We start from the raw sequence: 16,217 nt of genomic DNA on the forward strand, positions 1-16,217 counted from the left end.
TTCCGTGTGAGTCCCAAATGATACCCTCTTCTCTATGTAGTGCACTACTTTTAGGGGTCCTGGTCTAAATTAGTGCACTACTTAAATGTAAATGTAAATGTAGTGGTCCTGGTCTAAAGGAGTGCACTACTTTTAGGGGTCCTGGTCTAAAGTAGTGCACTACTTTTAGTGGTCCTGGTCTAAAGTAGTGCACTACTTTTAGGGGTCCTGGTCTAAAGTAGTGCACTACTTTTAGTGGTCCTGGTCTAAAGTAGTGCACTACTTTTAGGGGTCCTGGTCTAAATTAGTGCACTACTTTTAGTGGTCCTGGTCTAAAGTAGTGCACTACTTTTAGGGCTCCTGGTCTAAAGTAGTGCACTACATAGGGAATAGGTACCAATTGGGACGCATAGACTTAATATAGGTTGAGGAAAACATATGTCACCTAAATGAATAGAAACCGAGGCTTCATGCAAAATGGCACCCGATTCCCTACACAGTGCACACTGTTTGACCAGGACCCAATAAGTTGTGCATTAAAATGGGGAATCGGGTGCCATTTTGGACTCAACCTGAGCGTACTGCGGTAGTAAGAGGATGCTACAACAGAAGCTGTGGAAGCTTGCATGGCATATGTATAGGCCTCTATCCACGTGAGCACAGAACAACAACATGGACAAGTCACTTATAAAGGGCCAGACAGGACAGGTGCCTTGGCTTTAGGCAAATACAACCCTGTTTCAGTCCCATTTTCACAATGATATCTTAAACCATGGATTCCATAGTTTCCGGCTGATGATGTATACAGGAAGTGTAGGTCCTCCACGTCCTGTAAGCTTTGAGCAAAGGATCATGGGTCGCAGTGGATGACTAACAGGTTTAAAGCAGAAACAAAGAACAAAACAATGACAAAAAAAAACAACAAAAAAAAGTAAAAATGTATCAGGAAGCAATCTGTTGTGGGTTGTTCATTAAGCTGCGTTATTTGTTTGTCAATATTTATTTGACCAGGCAAGTCAGTTAAGAAAAAATTCTTATTTTCAATGATGGCCTGGGAACAGTGGGGTTAACTGCCTGTTCAGGGGCAGAACGACAGATTTGTACCTTGTCGGCTCGGGGGTTTGAACTCGCAGCCTTCCGGTTACTAGTCCAACGCTCTAACCACTAGGCTACCCTGCCGCCCCTCGCACAGAAAGAACATCAAACAACAGCTGCCTTCTGTTTGCTGTTTTCTTATCAAATCCACTGCAGCACTAAACGTCTCCTCTCTCCTTACAGACATGGGTCCTGCAATGCAGTCAACTAACCCTTTCAGTGATCGGCGTCCGAGACTCGACCGTATCCTCCCGGCTAGGTCTGGGTACGACTGAGACTGTCTCCTCCCTGCTAGGTCTGGGTACGACTGAGACCGTCTCCTCCCTGCTAGGTCTGGGTACGACTGAGACAGTCTCCTCCCTGCTAGGTCTGGGTACGACTGAGACCGTCTCCTCCCTGCTAGGTCTGGGTACTACTGAGACAGTCTCCTCCCTGCTAGGTCTGGGTACGACTAAGACCGTCTCCTCCCTGCTAGGTCTGGGTACGACTGAGACAGTCTCCTCCCTGCTAGGTCTGGGTATGACTGAGACCGTCTCCTCCCTGCTAGGTCTGGGTACGACTGAGACCGTCTCCTCCCTGCTAGGTCTGGGTACGACTGAGACCGTCTCCTCCCTGCTAGGTCTGGGTACGACTGAGACCGTCTCCTCCCTGCTAGGTCTGGGTACGACTGAGACCGTCTCCTCCCTGCTAGGCTTGGGTACGACTGAGACCGTCTCCTCCCTGCTAGGTCTGGGTACGACTGAGACCGTCTCCTCCCTGCTAGGTCTGGGTACGACTGAGACCGTCTCCTCCCTGCTAGGTCTGGGTACGACTGAGACCGTCTCCTCCCTGCAAGGTCTGGGGACGACTAAGCAGGATACAATGTCTCTCAAATCCCTCCCTTCCACCGTCCCTGCTGCCACGTCCACTTGATGCTTGTTGGCCCTGGTGTCACCCATTCCCACCACTGCAGCTGCCGGAGGCTTTGGACACCTGTCCTGTCTGACATCCCTGACCTCCTCTCTCTTTCCTCTGGCCGTGGTGGTGCTGGCCCGGCAGGGGCCCCTGGAGGTGCTCAGGTCCTGGGGCTCATTCTGCAGGAGGGCCCCTGGCCCCACCAAGGCCCTGGCTGTATGGGAGACCAGGCTCATAGTCAAGCCGGGGAAGTGATGGTGAGGGGGCCGCTGGAAGGGTGGGGGAGGAGGATCCTCCACTACAGAGGAGTGACTGTGGCGACGGTGGTGGTGGTGATGAAGGTGTTTGTGCGGCGTACGCTCTTTTCTCTTGTGGCTGTGACTCTTTGGGGTAGTGACGCTACTGCTGCTGCCGCCTCCACTGGCCCCACTACTGGACCAAACGCTGGCCCCAGCACTGTCCTCTGCGGTCAGCCCGGCAGTCACGGGACTGTCCTTGTGCTTCCTCCCTGAACTCTTTGGCAGCTTCTGTCCCTGATCCTTCTGTCCCTGGTCTGTCCTCTCTGCTGCTGCCACCACCACAGCACTCCCTGTCCCTATCCCTGCCCCGGCTATAGCTGGAATGTCTCTCGTCTCCTCAACAGTTTCTCTGGTCTTGCGCTTCTTGATGGGTAGAGCGGTCTGCTGCACCGGCTTAGCGGAAGACTCCTTCTGAGCTTTCCTTTTGGCTTCTGCGGCGAGTATAGCAGCCGCTGCGTATGAGGAAGTACTGGAACCCACCGCCCCAACTGCCGCTGACACCAACCCTGGCTTACACCCCCGCTTTTTCGGAGCAGTCTGCGGTTGTGTGTCCGCCTTCCTTTTCCGCGCCGGGCGCATCTTGGCGACTACGACCTGCGATGACGGCTGCCCCGCCGCTTCAGATGCCTTGGATGCGCTGAAAGGCATTTTGACCAAGAGCCTCCCAGGACTCTTCTCCACCACACGCTTCATTGCCACGCCCTCCATGGCCGGGCGTAACTTCCCACCCCCCTTCGGCCGACCCCGGCCCCTCCCTGACGGTTTCATCACCTTGGGTTTCTTTGGGGGTCTCTTCTCGCGGCGGGAGGGACTGCCACGCCCTGTCACGGTGAAGTCGAAGTCGTTGGGGTCGGTGGCGGTGTCTCCTACCTTCTGGAAGAAGGCAATCAGCTCCACCTTGGAACGGAAGGCTTTCCCCTCTGGGCTGAAATACAGATCACAACGAACGTCCCGACTGTAAACTGCCCTGTAAACATCATAACTGTAAATGTCCTAAATGTAAACTGCCCCGTAAACATCCTAACTGTAAATATCCTAAATGTAAACTGCCCTGTAAACATCCTAACTGTAAATGTCCTAAATGTAAACTGCCCTGTAAACATCCTAACTGTAAATGTCCTAAATTTAAACTGCCCTGTAAACATCCTAACTGTAAATGTCCTAAATGTAAACTGCCCTGTAAACATCATAAATGTAAACTAACCTGTAAACATCCTAACTGTAAATGTCCTAAATGTAAACTGCCCTGTAAACATCCTAAATGTAAACTAACCTGTAAACATCCTAACTGTAAATGTCCTAAATGTAAACTGCCCTGTAAACATCCTAAATGTAAACTAACCTGTAAACATCCTAAATGTAAACTAACCTATAAACATCCTAAATGTAAACTAACCTGTAAACATCCTAACTGTAAATGTCCTAAATGTAAACTGCCCTGTAAACATCCTAAATGTAAACTGCCCTGCAAACATCCTAAATGTAAATTGCCCTATAAACATCGTAACTGTAAATGTCCTAAATGTAAACTGCCCTGCAAACATCCTAAATGTAAATTGCCCTGTAAACATCGTAACTGTAAATGTCCTAAATGTAAACTGCCCTGCAAACATCCTAAATGTAAATTGCCCTGTAAACATCGTAACTGTAAATGTCCTAAATGTAAACTAACCTGTAAACATCCTCACTGTAAATGTCCTAAATGTAAACTGCCCTGTAAACATCCTAACTGTAAATGTCCTAAATGTAAACTGCCCTGTAAACATCGTAACTGTAAATGTCCTAAATGTAAACTGCCCTGTAAACATCGTAACTGTAAATGTCCTAAATGTAAACTGCCCTGTAAACATCCTCACTGTAAATGTCCTAAATGTAAACTGCCCTGCAAACATCCTAAATGTAAATTGCCCTGTAAACATCGTAACTGTAAATGTCCTAAATGTAAACTGCCCTGCAAACATCCTAAATGTAAATTGCCCTGTAAACATCCTATCTGTAAATGTCCTAAATGTAAACTGCCCTGTAAACATCGTAACTGTAAATGTCCGAAATGTAAACTAACCTGTAAACATCCTCACTGTAAATATCCTAAATGTAAACTGCCCTGTAAACATCCTAACTGTAAATGTCCTAAATGTAAACTGCCCTGCAAACATCCTAAATGTAAATTGCCCTGTAAACATCGTAACTGTAAATGTCCTAAATGTAAACTGCCCTGCAAACATCCTAAATGTAAATTGCCCTGTAAACATCGTAATTGTAAATGTCCTAAATGTAAACTGCCCTGTAAACATCCTAAATGTAAATTGCCCTATAAACATCGTAACTGTAAATGTCCTAAATGTAAACTGCCCTGCAAACATCCTAAATGTAAATTGCCCTATAAACATCGTAACTGTAAATGTCCTAAATGTAAACTGCCCTGCAAACATCCTAAATGTAAACTGCCCTGCAAACATCCTATCTGTAAATGTCCTAAATGTAAACTGCCCTGTAAACATCCTCACTGTAAATGTCCTAAATGTAAACTGCCCTGTAAACATCCTAACTGTAAATGTCCTAAATGTAAACTGCCCTGTAAACATCGTAACTGTAAATGTCCTAAATGTAAACTGCCCTGTAAACATCCTCACTGTAAATGTCCTAAATGTAAACTGCCCTGTAAACATCCTCACTGTAAATGTCCTAAATGTGGGTCCTTCTGTAGCTCAGTTGGTAGAGCATGGCGCTTGTAACGCCAGGGTAGTGGGTTCGATCCCCGGGACCACCCATACGTAGAATGTATGCACACATGACTGTAAGTCGCTTTGGATAAAAGCGTCTGCTAAATGGCATATATATATAAATGTAAACTGCCCTGTAAACATCCTCACTGTAAATGTCCTAAATGTAAACTGCCCTGTAAACATCCTAACTGTAAATGTCCTAAATGTAAACTGCCCTGTAAACATCCTAAATGTAAACTAACCTGTAAACATCCCAACTGTAAATGTCCTAAATGTAAACCGATCGGTAAATGTAATTTCTGTAAAGGTTCTAACAGTAAACTTCTCTTTAATCGTCATTTCTGTAAACGGATCTGTAAAGATACAGTTAAAGTCGGAAGTTTACATACATACCACTCCACACATTTCTCGATAACAAACTTTAGTTTTGGGAAGTCGGTTAGGACATCTACTTTGTGCATGACACAAGTAATTTTTTCCAACAATTGTTTACAGACAGATTATTTCACTTATAATTCACTGTATCACAATTCCAGTGGGTCAGAAGTTTACATACACTAAGTTGACTGCGCCTTTAAACAGCTTGAAAACTCCAGAAAATGATGGCATGGCTTTAGAAGCTTCTGATAGGCTAATTGACATCATTTGAGTCAATTGGAGGTATACCTGTGGATGTATTTGAAGGCCTACCTTCAAACTCAGTGCCTCTTTGCTTGACATCATGGGAAAATCAAAAGAAATCAGCCAAGACCTCATAAAAAAACATTGTAAACCTCCACGAGTTTGGTTCACCCTTGGGAGCAATTTCCAAACGCCTGAAGGTACCACGTTCATCTGTACAACCAAGTACACAAGTATAAACACCATGAGACCACGCAGCCGTCATACCGCTCAGGAAGGAGACGCGTTCTGTCTCCTAGAGATGAACGTACTTTGGTGCGAAAAGTGCAAATCAATCCCAGAACAACAGCAAAGGACCTTGTGAAGATGCTGGAGGAAACAGGTACAAAAGTATCTATATCCACAGTAAAACGAGTCCTATATCGACACAACCTGAAAGGCCACTCAGCAAGGAAGAAGCCATGACCCAAGTTAAACAATTTAAAGGCAATGCTACCAAATATTAATTGAGTGTATGTAAACTTCTCACCCACTGGGAATGTGATGAAAGAAATAAAAGCTGAAATAAATAAATAATTCTCTCTACTATTATTCTGACATTTCACATTCTTAAAATAAAGTGGTAATCCTAACTGACCTAAAACAGGGAATTCTTACTCGGATCGAATGTCAGGAATTGTGAAAAACTGAGTTTAAATGTATTTGGCGAAGGTGTATGTAAACTTCTGACTTCAACTGTAAGTGTGGTGAAATACAAGGTGGGCAGGTACGAGTACCAGTATGAACTGAGCAAGTATCTCCAGATTCAGAAAAATACACAGTACCTTCGGAACGAATTCAAACCCCTTGAACTTTTTCCACATGTTCTTAGGTTACAGCCTTATTCTAAAATGGATTACATTTTTTTAAAACTCATCAATCGACACACAATAACCCATAGTGACGAAGCAAAAACTTAGTCAACTTAAAAAACAGAAAAATCACATTTGCTTAAGTATTCAGACCCTTTACTCAGTACTTTGTTGATGCATCTTTGGCAGCGATTACAGCCTGGAGTCTTCTTGGATATGACGCTATAAATCTGGCACACCTGTATCTGGGGAGTTTCTCCCATTCTTCTCTGCAGATCCTCTCAAGACTCTGTCAGGTTGGATGGGGAGGGTCACTGCACAGCTATTTTCAGGTCTCTCCAGAGATGTCCGATCGGGTTCAAGTCCGGGCTCTGGCTGGGCCACTCAAGGACATTCAGAGACTTGTCCGAAATCCACTCCTGCGTTGTTTTGGCTGTGTGCTTTGGGTCGTTATCCTGTTGGAAGGTGAACCTTCGCCCAAGTCTGAGGTCCTGATTACTCTGGAGCAGGTTTTCATCAACGAGCTCTCTGTACTTTGCTCTGTTCATCTTTGCCTCGATCCTGACTAGTCTCCCAGTCCCTGCTGCTGAAAAACATCCTCACAGCATGACGCTGCCACCACCATGCTTCACCGTAGGGATGGTGCCAAGTTTCATCCAGACCTGACACTTTGCATTCAGGCCAAACAGTTCAATCTTGGTTTCATCAGATCGGAGAATCTTGTTTTTCATGGTCTGATAGTCTTTAGGTGCCTTTTGGCAAACTCCAAGCGGGCTGCCATGTGCTTTTAACTTAGGAATGGCTTCCGTCTGGTCACTCTACCATAAAGGCCTGATTGGTGAAGAGCTGCAGAGATAGTTGTCCTTCTGGAAGGTTCTCCACATCTCCACAGGAACTCTGGAGCTCTATCAGAGTGAACATTGGATTCTTGGTCACCTCCCTGACCAAGACCCTTCTCTCCCCATTGCTCAGTTTGGCCGGGCAGCCAGCTCTAGGAAGAGTCTTGGTGGTTCCAAACTATTCCCCATTTAAATGTTTTGGTACCCTTCTCCAGAAAAACACTCTCTATACGGTTCAGTCACATTAAACCAGTCCTGAAAAACACTCTAAAGTTCAGTCACATTAAACCAGTCCTGAAAAACACTCTAAAGTTCAGTCACATTAAACCAGTCCTGTAAAACACTCTATACGGTTCAGTCACATTAAACCAGTCCTGAAAAACACTCTCTATACGGTTCAGTCACATTAAACCAGTCCTGTAAAACACTCTAAAGTTCAGTCACATTAAACCAGTCCTGTAAAACACTCTATATACGGTTCAGTCACATTAAACCAGTCCTGTAAAACACTCTAAAGTTCAGTCACATTAAACCAGTCCTGTAAAACACTCTCTAAACGGTTCAGTCACATTAAACCAGTCCTGAAAAACACTCTCTATACGGTTCAGTCACATTAAACCAGTCCTGTAAAACACTCTAAAGTTCAGTCACATTAAACCAGTCCTGAAAAACACTCTCTATACGGTTCAGTCACATTAAACCAGTCCTGAAAAACACTCTAAAGTTCAGTCACATTAAACCAGTCCTGTAAAACACTCTAAAGTTCAGTCACATTAAACCAGTCCTGTAAAACACTCTATATACGGTTCAGTCACATTAAACCAGTCCTGTAAAACACTCTAAAGTTCAGTCACATTAAACCAGTCCTGTAAAACACTCTCTAAACGGTTCAGTCACATTAAACCAGTCCTGAAAAACACTCTCTATACGGTTCAGTCACATTAAACCAGTCCTGAAAAACACTCTCTATACAGTTCAGTCACATTAAACCAGTCCTGTAAAACACTCTAAAGTTCAGTCACATTAAACCAGTCCTGTAAAACACTCTATATACGGTTCAGTCACATTAAACCAGTCCTGTAAAACACTCTAAAGTTCAATCACATTAAACCAGTCCTGAAAAACACTCTAAAGTTCAGTCACATTAAACCAGTCCTGAAAAACACTCTAAAGTTCAGTCACATTAAACCAGTCCTGTAAAACACTCTAAAGTTCAGTCACATTAAACCAGTCCTGTAAAACACTCTATATACGGTTCAGTCACATTAAACCAGTCCTGTAAAACACTCTAAAGTCCAGTCACATTAAACCAGTCCTGTAAAACACTCTCTATACGGTTCAGTCACATTAAACCAGTCCTGTAAAACACTCTAAAGTTCAGTCACATTAAACCAGTCCTGTAAAACACTCTAAAGTTCAGTCACATTAAACCAGTCCTGTAAAACACTCTATATACGGTTCAGTCACATTAAACCAGTCCTGTAAAACACTCTAAAGTCCAGTCACATTAAACCAGTCCTGTAAAACACTCTAAAGTTCAATCACATTAAACCAGTCCTGAAAAACACTCTAAAGTTCAATCACATTAAACCAGTCCTGTAAAACACTCTAAAGTTCAATCACATTAAACCAGTCCTGTGAAACACTCTAAAGTTCAATCACATTAAACCAGTCCTGTAAAACACTCTAAAGTTCAATCACATTAAACCAGTCCTGTAAAACACTCTAAAGTTCAATCACATTAAACCAGTCCTGAGAAACACTCTCTATACGGTTCAGTCACATTAAACCAGTCCTGTAAAACACTCTAAAGTTCAATCACATTAAACCAGTCCTGTAAAACACTCTAAACGTTCAGTCACATTAAACCAGTCCTGAAAAACACTCTAAAGTTCAGTCACATTAAACCAGTCCTGTAAAACACTCTAAAGTTCAGTCACATTAAACCAGTCCTGTAAAACACTCTAAAGTTCAGTCACATTAAACCAGTCCTGAAAAACACTCTCTATACGGTTCAGTCACATTAAACCAGTCCTGAAAAACACTCTAAAGTTCAGTCACATTAAACCAGTCCTGTAAAACACTCTAAAGTTAAGTCACATTAAACCAGTCCTGTAAAACACTCTCTATACGGTTCAGTCACATTAAACCAGTCCTGAAAAAAACTCTAAAGTTCAGTCACATTAAACCAGTCCTGTGAAACACTCTCTATACGGTTCAGTCACATTAAACCAGTCCAGTAAAACACTCTAAAGTTCAGTCACATTAAACCAGTCCTGAAAAACACTCTAAAGTTCAGTCACATTAAACCAGTCCTGTAAAACACTCTCTATACGGTTCAGTCACATTAAACCAGTCCTGAAAAACACTCTAAAGTTCAGTCACATTAAACCAGTCCTGTAAAACACTCTCTATACGGTTCAGTCACATTAAACCAGTCCTGTAAAACACTCTAAAGTTCAGTCACATTAAACCAGTCCTGAAAAACACTCTATATACGGTTCAGTCACATTAAACCAGTCCTGTAAAACACTCTAAAGTTCAGTCACATTAAACCAGTCCTGTAAAACACTCTAAAGTTCAGTCACATTAAACCAGCCCTTTAAAACACTCTGTATATGGTTCAGTCACATAACAATATCAATGAGGAACGAAACAGACTTTTGTTCACTACTTCCAGCAAAATATTTAATATCACATCTCTGTATCATATCTCTCTGAATCATATCTCTGTATCATATCTCTCTGTATCATATCTCTCTGTATCATATCTCTCTGTATCATATCTCTGAATCATATCTCTGTATCATATCTCTCTGTATCATATCTCTCTGTATCATATCTCTCTGAATCACATCTCTGTATCATATCTCTCTGAATCATATCTCTGAATCATATCTCTGTATCATATCTCTCTGTATCATATCTCTCTGTATCATATCTCTCTGAATCACATCTCTGTATCATATCTCTCTGAATCATATCTCTCTGAATCATATCTCTGTATCATATCTCTCTGTATCATATCTCTCTGTATCATATCTCTGTATCATATCTCTCTGAATCATATCTCTGTATCATATCTCTCTGTATCATATCTCTCTGAATCATATCTCTGTATCATATCTCTCTGAATCATATCTCTGTATCATATCTCTGTATCATATATCTCTGAATCATATCTGAATCATATCTCTGTATCATATCTCTCTGAATCATATCTCTGTATCATATCTCTGTATCATATCTCTCTGTATCATATCTCTGTATCATATCTCTCTGAATCATATCTCTGTATCATATCTCTCTGAATCATATCTCTGTATCATATCTCTGTATCATATCTCTCTGAATCATATCTCTGAATCATATCTCTGTATCATATCTCTGTATCATATCTCTCTGAATCATACCTCTGAATCATATCTCTGAATCATACCTCTGTATCATATCTCTGTATCATATCTCTCTGTATCATATCTCTCTGTATCATATCTCTCTGTATCATATCTCTCTGAATCATATCTCTGTATCATATCTCTGTATCATATCTCTCTGTATCATATCTCTCTGTATCATATCTCTCTGTATCATATCTCTCTGAATCATATCTCTGTATCATATCTCTCTGAATCATATCTCTGAATCATATCTCTCTGTATCATATCTCTCTGTATCATATCTCTCTGAATCATATCTCTGTATCATATCTCTGTATCATATCTCTCTGAATCATATCTCTGAATCATATCTCTGAATCATATCTCTGTATCATATCTCTGAATCATATCTCTGAATCATATCTCTGTATCATATCTCTGAATCATATCTCTCTGAATCATATCTCTGAATCATATCTCTCTGAATCATATCTCTGAATCATATCTCTGAATCATATCTCTGTATCATATCTCTGAATCATATCTCTGAATCATATCTCTGAATCATATCTCTCTGTATCATATCTCTGAATCATATCTCTGTATCATATCTCTGTATCATATCTCTCTGAATCATATCTCTGAATCATATCTCTGAATCATATCTCTGTATCATATCTCTGAATCATATCTCTGAATCACATCTCTGTATCATATCTCTGTATCATATCTCTCTGTATCATATCTCTGTATCATATATCTCTGAATCACATCTCTGTATCATATCTCTCTGTATCATATCTCTGTATCATATCTCTGAATCATATCTCTGTATCATATCTCTCTGTATCATATCTCTGAATCATATCTCTGTATCATATCTCTCTGTATCATATCTCTGTATCATATCTCTGTATCATATCTCTGTATCATATATCTGTATCATATCTCTCTGTATCACATCTCTCTGAATCATATATCTGTATCATATCTCTGTATCATATATCTGTATCATATCTCTCTGAATCATATCTCTGAATCATATATCTGTATCATATCTCTCTGTATCATATCTCTCTGAATCATATCTCTCTGTATCATATCTCTGTATCATATCTCTCTGTATCACATCTCTCTGAATCATATCTCTGTATCATATATCTGTATCATATCTCTGTATCATATCTCTGTATCATATCTCTGTATCATATCTCTCTGAATCATATCTCTGTATCATATCTCCGTATCATATCTCTGTATCATATCTCTGAATCACATCTCTCTGAATCACATCTCTGAATCACATCTCTCTGTATCATATCTCTGAATCATATCTCTGAATCACATCTCTCTGTAACATATCTCTCTGTATCATATCTCTGAATCACATCTCTCTGAATCATATCTCTGTATCATATCTCTGTATCATATCTGTATCATATCTCTATATCATATCTCTGTATCATATCTCTCTGAATCATATCTCTGTATCATATCTCCGTATCATATCTCTGTATCATATCTCTGAATCACATCTCTCTGAATCATATATCTGAATCATATCTCTGAATCACATCTCTCTGTATCATATCTCTGAATCATATCTCTCTGTATCATATCTCTGAATCATATCTCTGAATCATCTCTCTGAATCATATCTCTGTATCATATCTCTCTGTATCATATCTCTGAATCATATATCTCTGAATCATATCTCTGAATCATATCTCTGTATCATATCTCTCTGTATCATATCTCTGAATCATATCTCTGAATCATATCTCTGAATCATATCTCTGTATCATATCTCTCTGTATCATATCTCTGAATCATATCTCTGAATCATATCTCTGTATCATATCTCTGAATCATATCTCTGAATCATATCTCTCTGTATCATATCTCTGAATCATATCTCTGAATCATATCTCTCTGTATCATATCTCTCTGTATCATATCTCTGAATCATATCTCTGAATCATATCTCTCTGTATCATATCTCTGAATCATATCTCTGAATCATATCTCTCTGTATCATATCTCTATATCATATCTCTGAATCATATCTCTGAATCATATCTCTGTATCATATATCTCTGAATCATATCTCTCTGTATCATATCTCTGTATCATATCTCTCTGAATCATATCTCTGTATCATATCTCTGTATCATATCTCTGTATCATATCTCTCTGTATCATATCTCTCTGTATCATATCTCTCTGTATCATATCTCTCTGTATTATATTTAATATGATCATATCATGACATTATTTCAGATATGCTTTTGAGAGACAATTCTTGATTTGTCTCTCTCTCATAGCCTACTCACTTCATCAAGTAGACGTCAAACTTCCCGGCGGACCGCCCAGACTTGCGTTGTTTGAGTTTACGTGTCCAGCCCTGGGGCAGAGAGGGGTCATCGTAGAGCGGACCTCGGTCCCTGATGATGGACCTCCTCTGTTTGGGCGAAGCAGGGGAGGCCTCGCCAGCTGCAGTAACCATGGGCACCGAGGGCCCCGCCTCAGCCAGCTGCGCACTGGGCTGCTGGACTGGAGGATGAGGAGGGGAGGACATAGTGGTGGTGGATGAAGACTCCAGCCTCTCCTTCTCCATATCCCTCCGCTCCCGCCTCACCTTCTTTGGCTTGCTGTGTGTCTTAGGGTCCTTGTCGTTGGAGCTCTGATTCTGGTTGGCATCTTCACTCTTCTCCTCACTGCTGTGGAAGACAACGTTAGTCATGAGGGGGAAGAGGCAGAGCAGAGGTATGGTCTCAGCTCATCAGACCAGAAAATATGGAGAATGGCTATCCTTCCCTAGGGTTGCCCCCCAACAAATGTACTGTAAATGTCACTAAATTCCCTGGTTTTTCCGAAATCCCAGTTTGAGGATTCCCGGAAACTGGAGGGAATAAACAGGGAGTCCAGTATCCTCCAACCAAGTTTTTTTTTGGAAAACCAGGGAATTTATTGAAAGTTCCAAGAATTTTGAAAACTTATCTTCAATGCCGATAAGAGTACAACATGTTTTAAACAAAAAGTCACAGATAAATTACAAACCTCAGCGTGCTCCCAATCAACTCACTACCTATTCACAAAGGTCATGAAAAAATAAAAATACAATTTCGGGGGGGGGGGGGGGGGGATATTGTGTTGTGCTGGTTCTTCACGTATGTTAAATATATACATATATGGTATTAAGGGCCAAACCTTCAGTCTGCCTGAACTGGGCTGAACCATATTCTACTCACTGTGGAAATAAGCACCTATCCCGATAGCGGGTATATCGAATGACGCAGGCAGTCAGAGAAGCCACGAGGCAAGAGATGTGAATGGTTCGAATATTTTTATCTGCACATGGTCGGTCCACATACACACTAGCATCTTACATCTTATCATTATTCTGATCTACACAACGGTAAAGTTAGAAGTAGCCTACAGCAGCAGCTACATCACAATATGCTATTCACTTCAACCTAACTGAATCATTGTAATGAATATATAGAATATTTATAATAAAAATGTTGTTTGTTTTTTTGTACCAGATGCCAGTGTAGCGAAAATACGGGGCATTATTTTCACGGTACATCAATATAATTTTCTACCAGATGATACTCAGTCCTTCATGCTATTAAAGCAAGACCTTGATTGCTCCATAACATTGTTTGTTATTCTAGAAAATGGGCCAACTCATGTCAGCTTGCTCTAGTATTTAGCTAGATGATACTCAGTCCTTCATGCTATTAAAGCAAGACCTTCATGTCAGCTTGCTCTAGTATTTAGCTAGATGATACTCAGTCCTTCATGCTATTAAAGCAAGACCTTGATTGCTCCATAACATTGTTTGTTATTCTAGAAAATGGGCCAACTCATGTCAGCTTGCTCTAGTATTTAGCTAGATGATACTCAGTCCTTCATGCTATTAAAGCAAGACCTTGATTGCTCCATAACATTGTTTGTTATTCTAGAAAATGGGCCAACTCATGTCAGCTTGCTCTAGTATTTAGCTAGATGATACTCAGTCCTTCATGCTATTAAAGCAAGACCTTGATTGCTCCATAACATTGTTTGTTATTCTAGAAAATGGGCCAACTCATGTCAGCTTGCTCTAGTATTTAGCTAGATGATACTCAGTCCTTCATGCTATTAAAGCAAGACCTTGATTGCTCCATAACATTGTTTGTTATTCTAGAAAATGGGCCAACTCATGTCAGCTTGCTCTAGTATTTAGCTAGATGATACTCAGTCCTTCATGCTATTAAAGCAAGACCTTGATTGCTCCATAACATTGTTTGTTATTCTAGAAAATGGGCCAACTCATGTCATTGCTCAGTCCTTCATGCTATTTAAGATTCTAGAAAATAACTCAAGACCCTTGATTGCTCCATAACATTGTTTGTTATTCTAGAAAATGGGCCAACTCATGTCAGCTTGCTCTAGTATTTAGCTAGATGATACTCAGTCCTTCATGCTATTAAAGCAAGACCTTGATTGCTCCATAACATTGTTTGTTATTCTAGAAAATGGGCCAACTCATGTCAGCTTGCTCTAGTATTTAGCTAGATGATACCAGTCGGCAGAACCAAACAAACATTTTTCTACGCAAAGAAAATAAATAAATGGTTTACGTCATAACAACACAGTAATGATATGTGGCTATTCTGTCGCAAAATTACCACGTCAAATGGCCACATGTGTAACCAGATGACGCTACATCCTATCCAACTATTTAGCCAGCAAGCCAAATTGGTTATGAGTGTGTGGAGGATGTGGACAAATAAGAGTGCAAACACAACACAAGTAGATATATTTTTTTTGACAGTAAATATATTTACAAATCTACAGGCTGTGTTTTCAGAGGTCAGAAAATGACACACACACGACAGCAAATCTAACGGAGACCATTTCCTTGCTCATCTATGATGATCTGCTAAAGTAGGGAAATACTTGTTTCTGTATAATTTGGTGACGTACTCAGAACGCCTCTTTCAGTAAGCTTGCCTGTTGACCAGTTCATAACAAACATACAACGCATTACTTTAGCTAAATACAGCAATACATTTTAAACGGCTTGAACATTCATCTAACTCGACATTGAAATGGTGAATACGTGTAATTCACACTTACAGTCTCTCGTCTCCGCTCTCTACGGCGGCCATTTTTATTTAAATAAATAATTGTATAAAAATTCTCAAAACATCTCATGGGTACCTCTCACCCCTGCCTCAATTTCACTGCCGTCAGTGGCGTATTCACGCGAGATCCGTGAAACAGTTTCATAAGACCCCATTGCACGAGCCCTTGGATCTCGCGAGAGCAGTTGTTTAACTCTGTAAATGGTTGTGAACTCTGAGATGAGGCCACTATCTCCATCTGCAGCAAATACACATGACACGCACCATCAAAACACATCCAGTCTTGGGAGTTTAGAATTTGGTGGGTGGTGGAGGTGGAACCGTCACCAGATAAGCGCCACTAATTGCTTTCCTTGACAATCTGTCTTCAGTACAAATGTGCATTTTGTCTTACCACT

General features: G+C 41.0%; 1 protein-coding gene across 1 annotated transcript; it reads right to left on the reverse strand.

Annotated features, from left to right (window-relative positions):
• Positions 1-265: 265 nt before the first annotated feature.
• On the reverse strand, positions 266-15,843 carry LOC124045458 (methyl-CpG-binding protein 2-like). Its single transcript, XM_046364763.1, has 3 exons — positions 15,812-15,843; positions 13,018-13,404; positions 266-3,192 (listed from the first exon to the last, which is right to left on the reverse strand). The coding sequence occupies exons 1-3, from the start codon at positions 15,841-15,843 to the stop codon at positions 1,278-1,280; spliced, it is 2,334 nt and encodes a 777-aa protein (XP_046220719.1). The 3' UTR covers positions 266-1,277.
• Positions 15,844-16,217: the final 374 nt, after the last annotated feature.

This window comes from Oncorhynchus gorbuscha, linkage group LG10 (genome assembly GCF_021184085.1).
Source record: "Oncorhynchus gorbuscha isolate QuinsamMale2020 ecotype Even-year linkage group LG10, OgorEven_v1.0, whole genome shotgun sequence".
Lineage (NCBI taxonomy): Eukaryota > Metazoa > Chordata > Actinopteri > Salmoniformes > Salmonidae > Oncorhynchus > Oncorhynchus gorbuscha.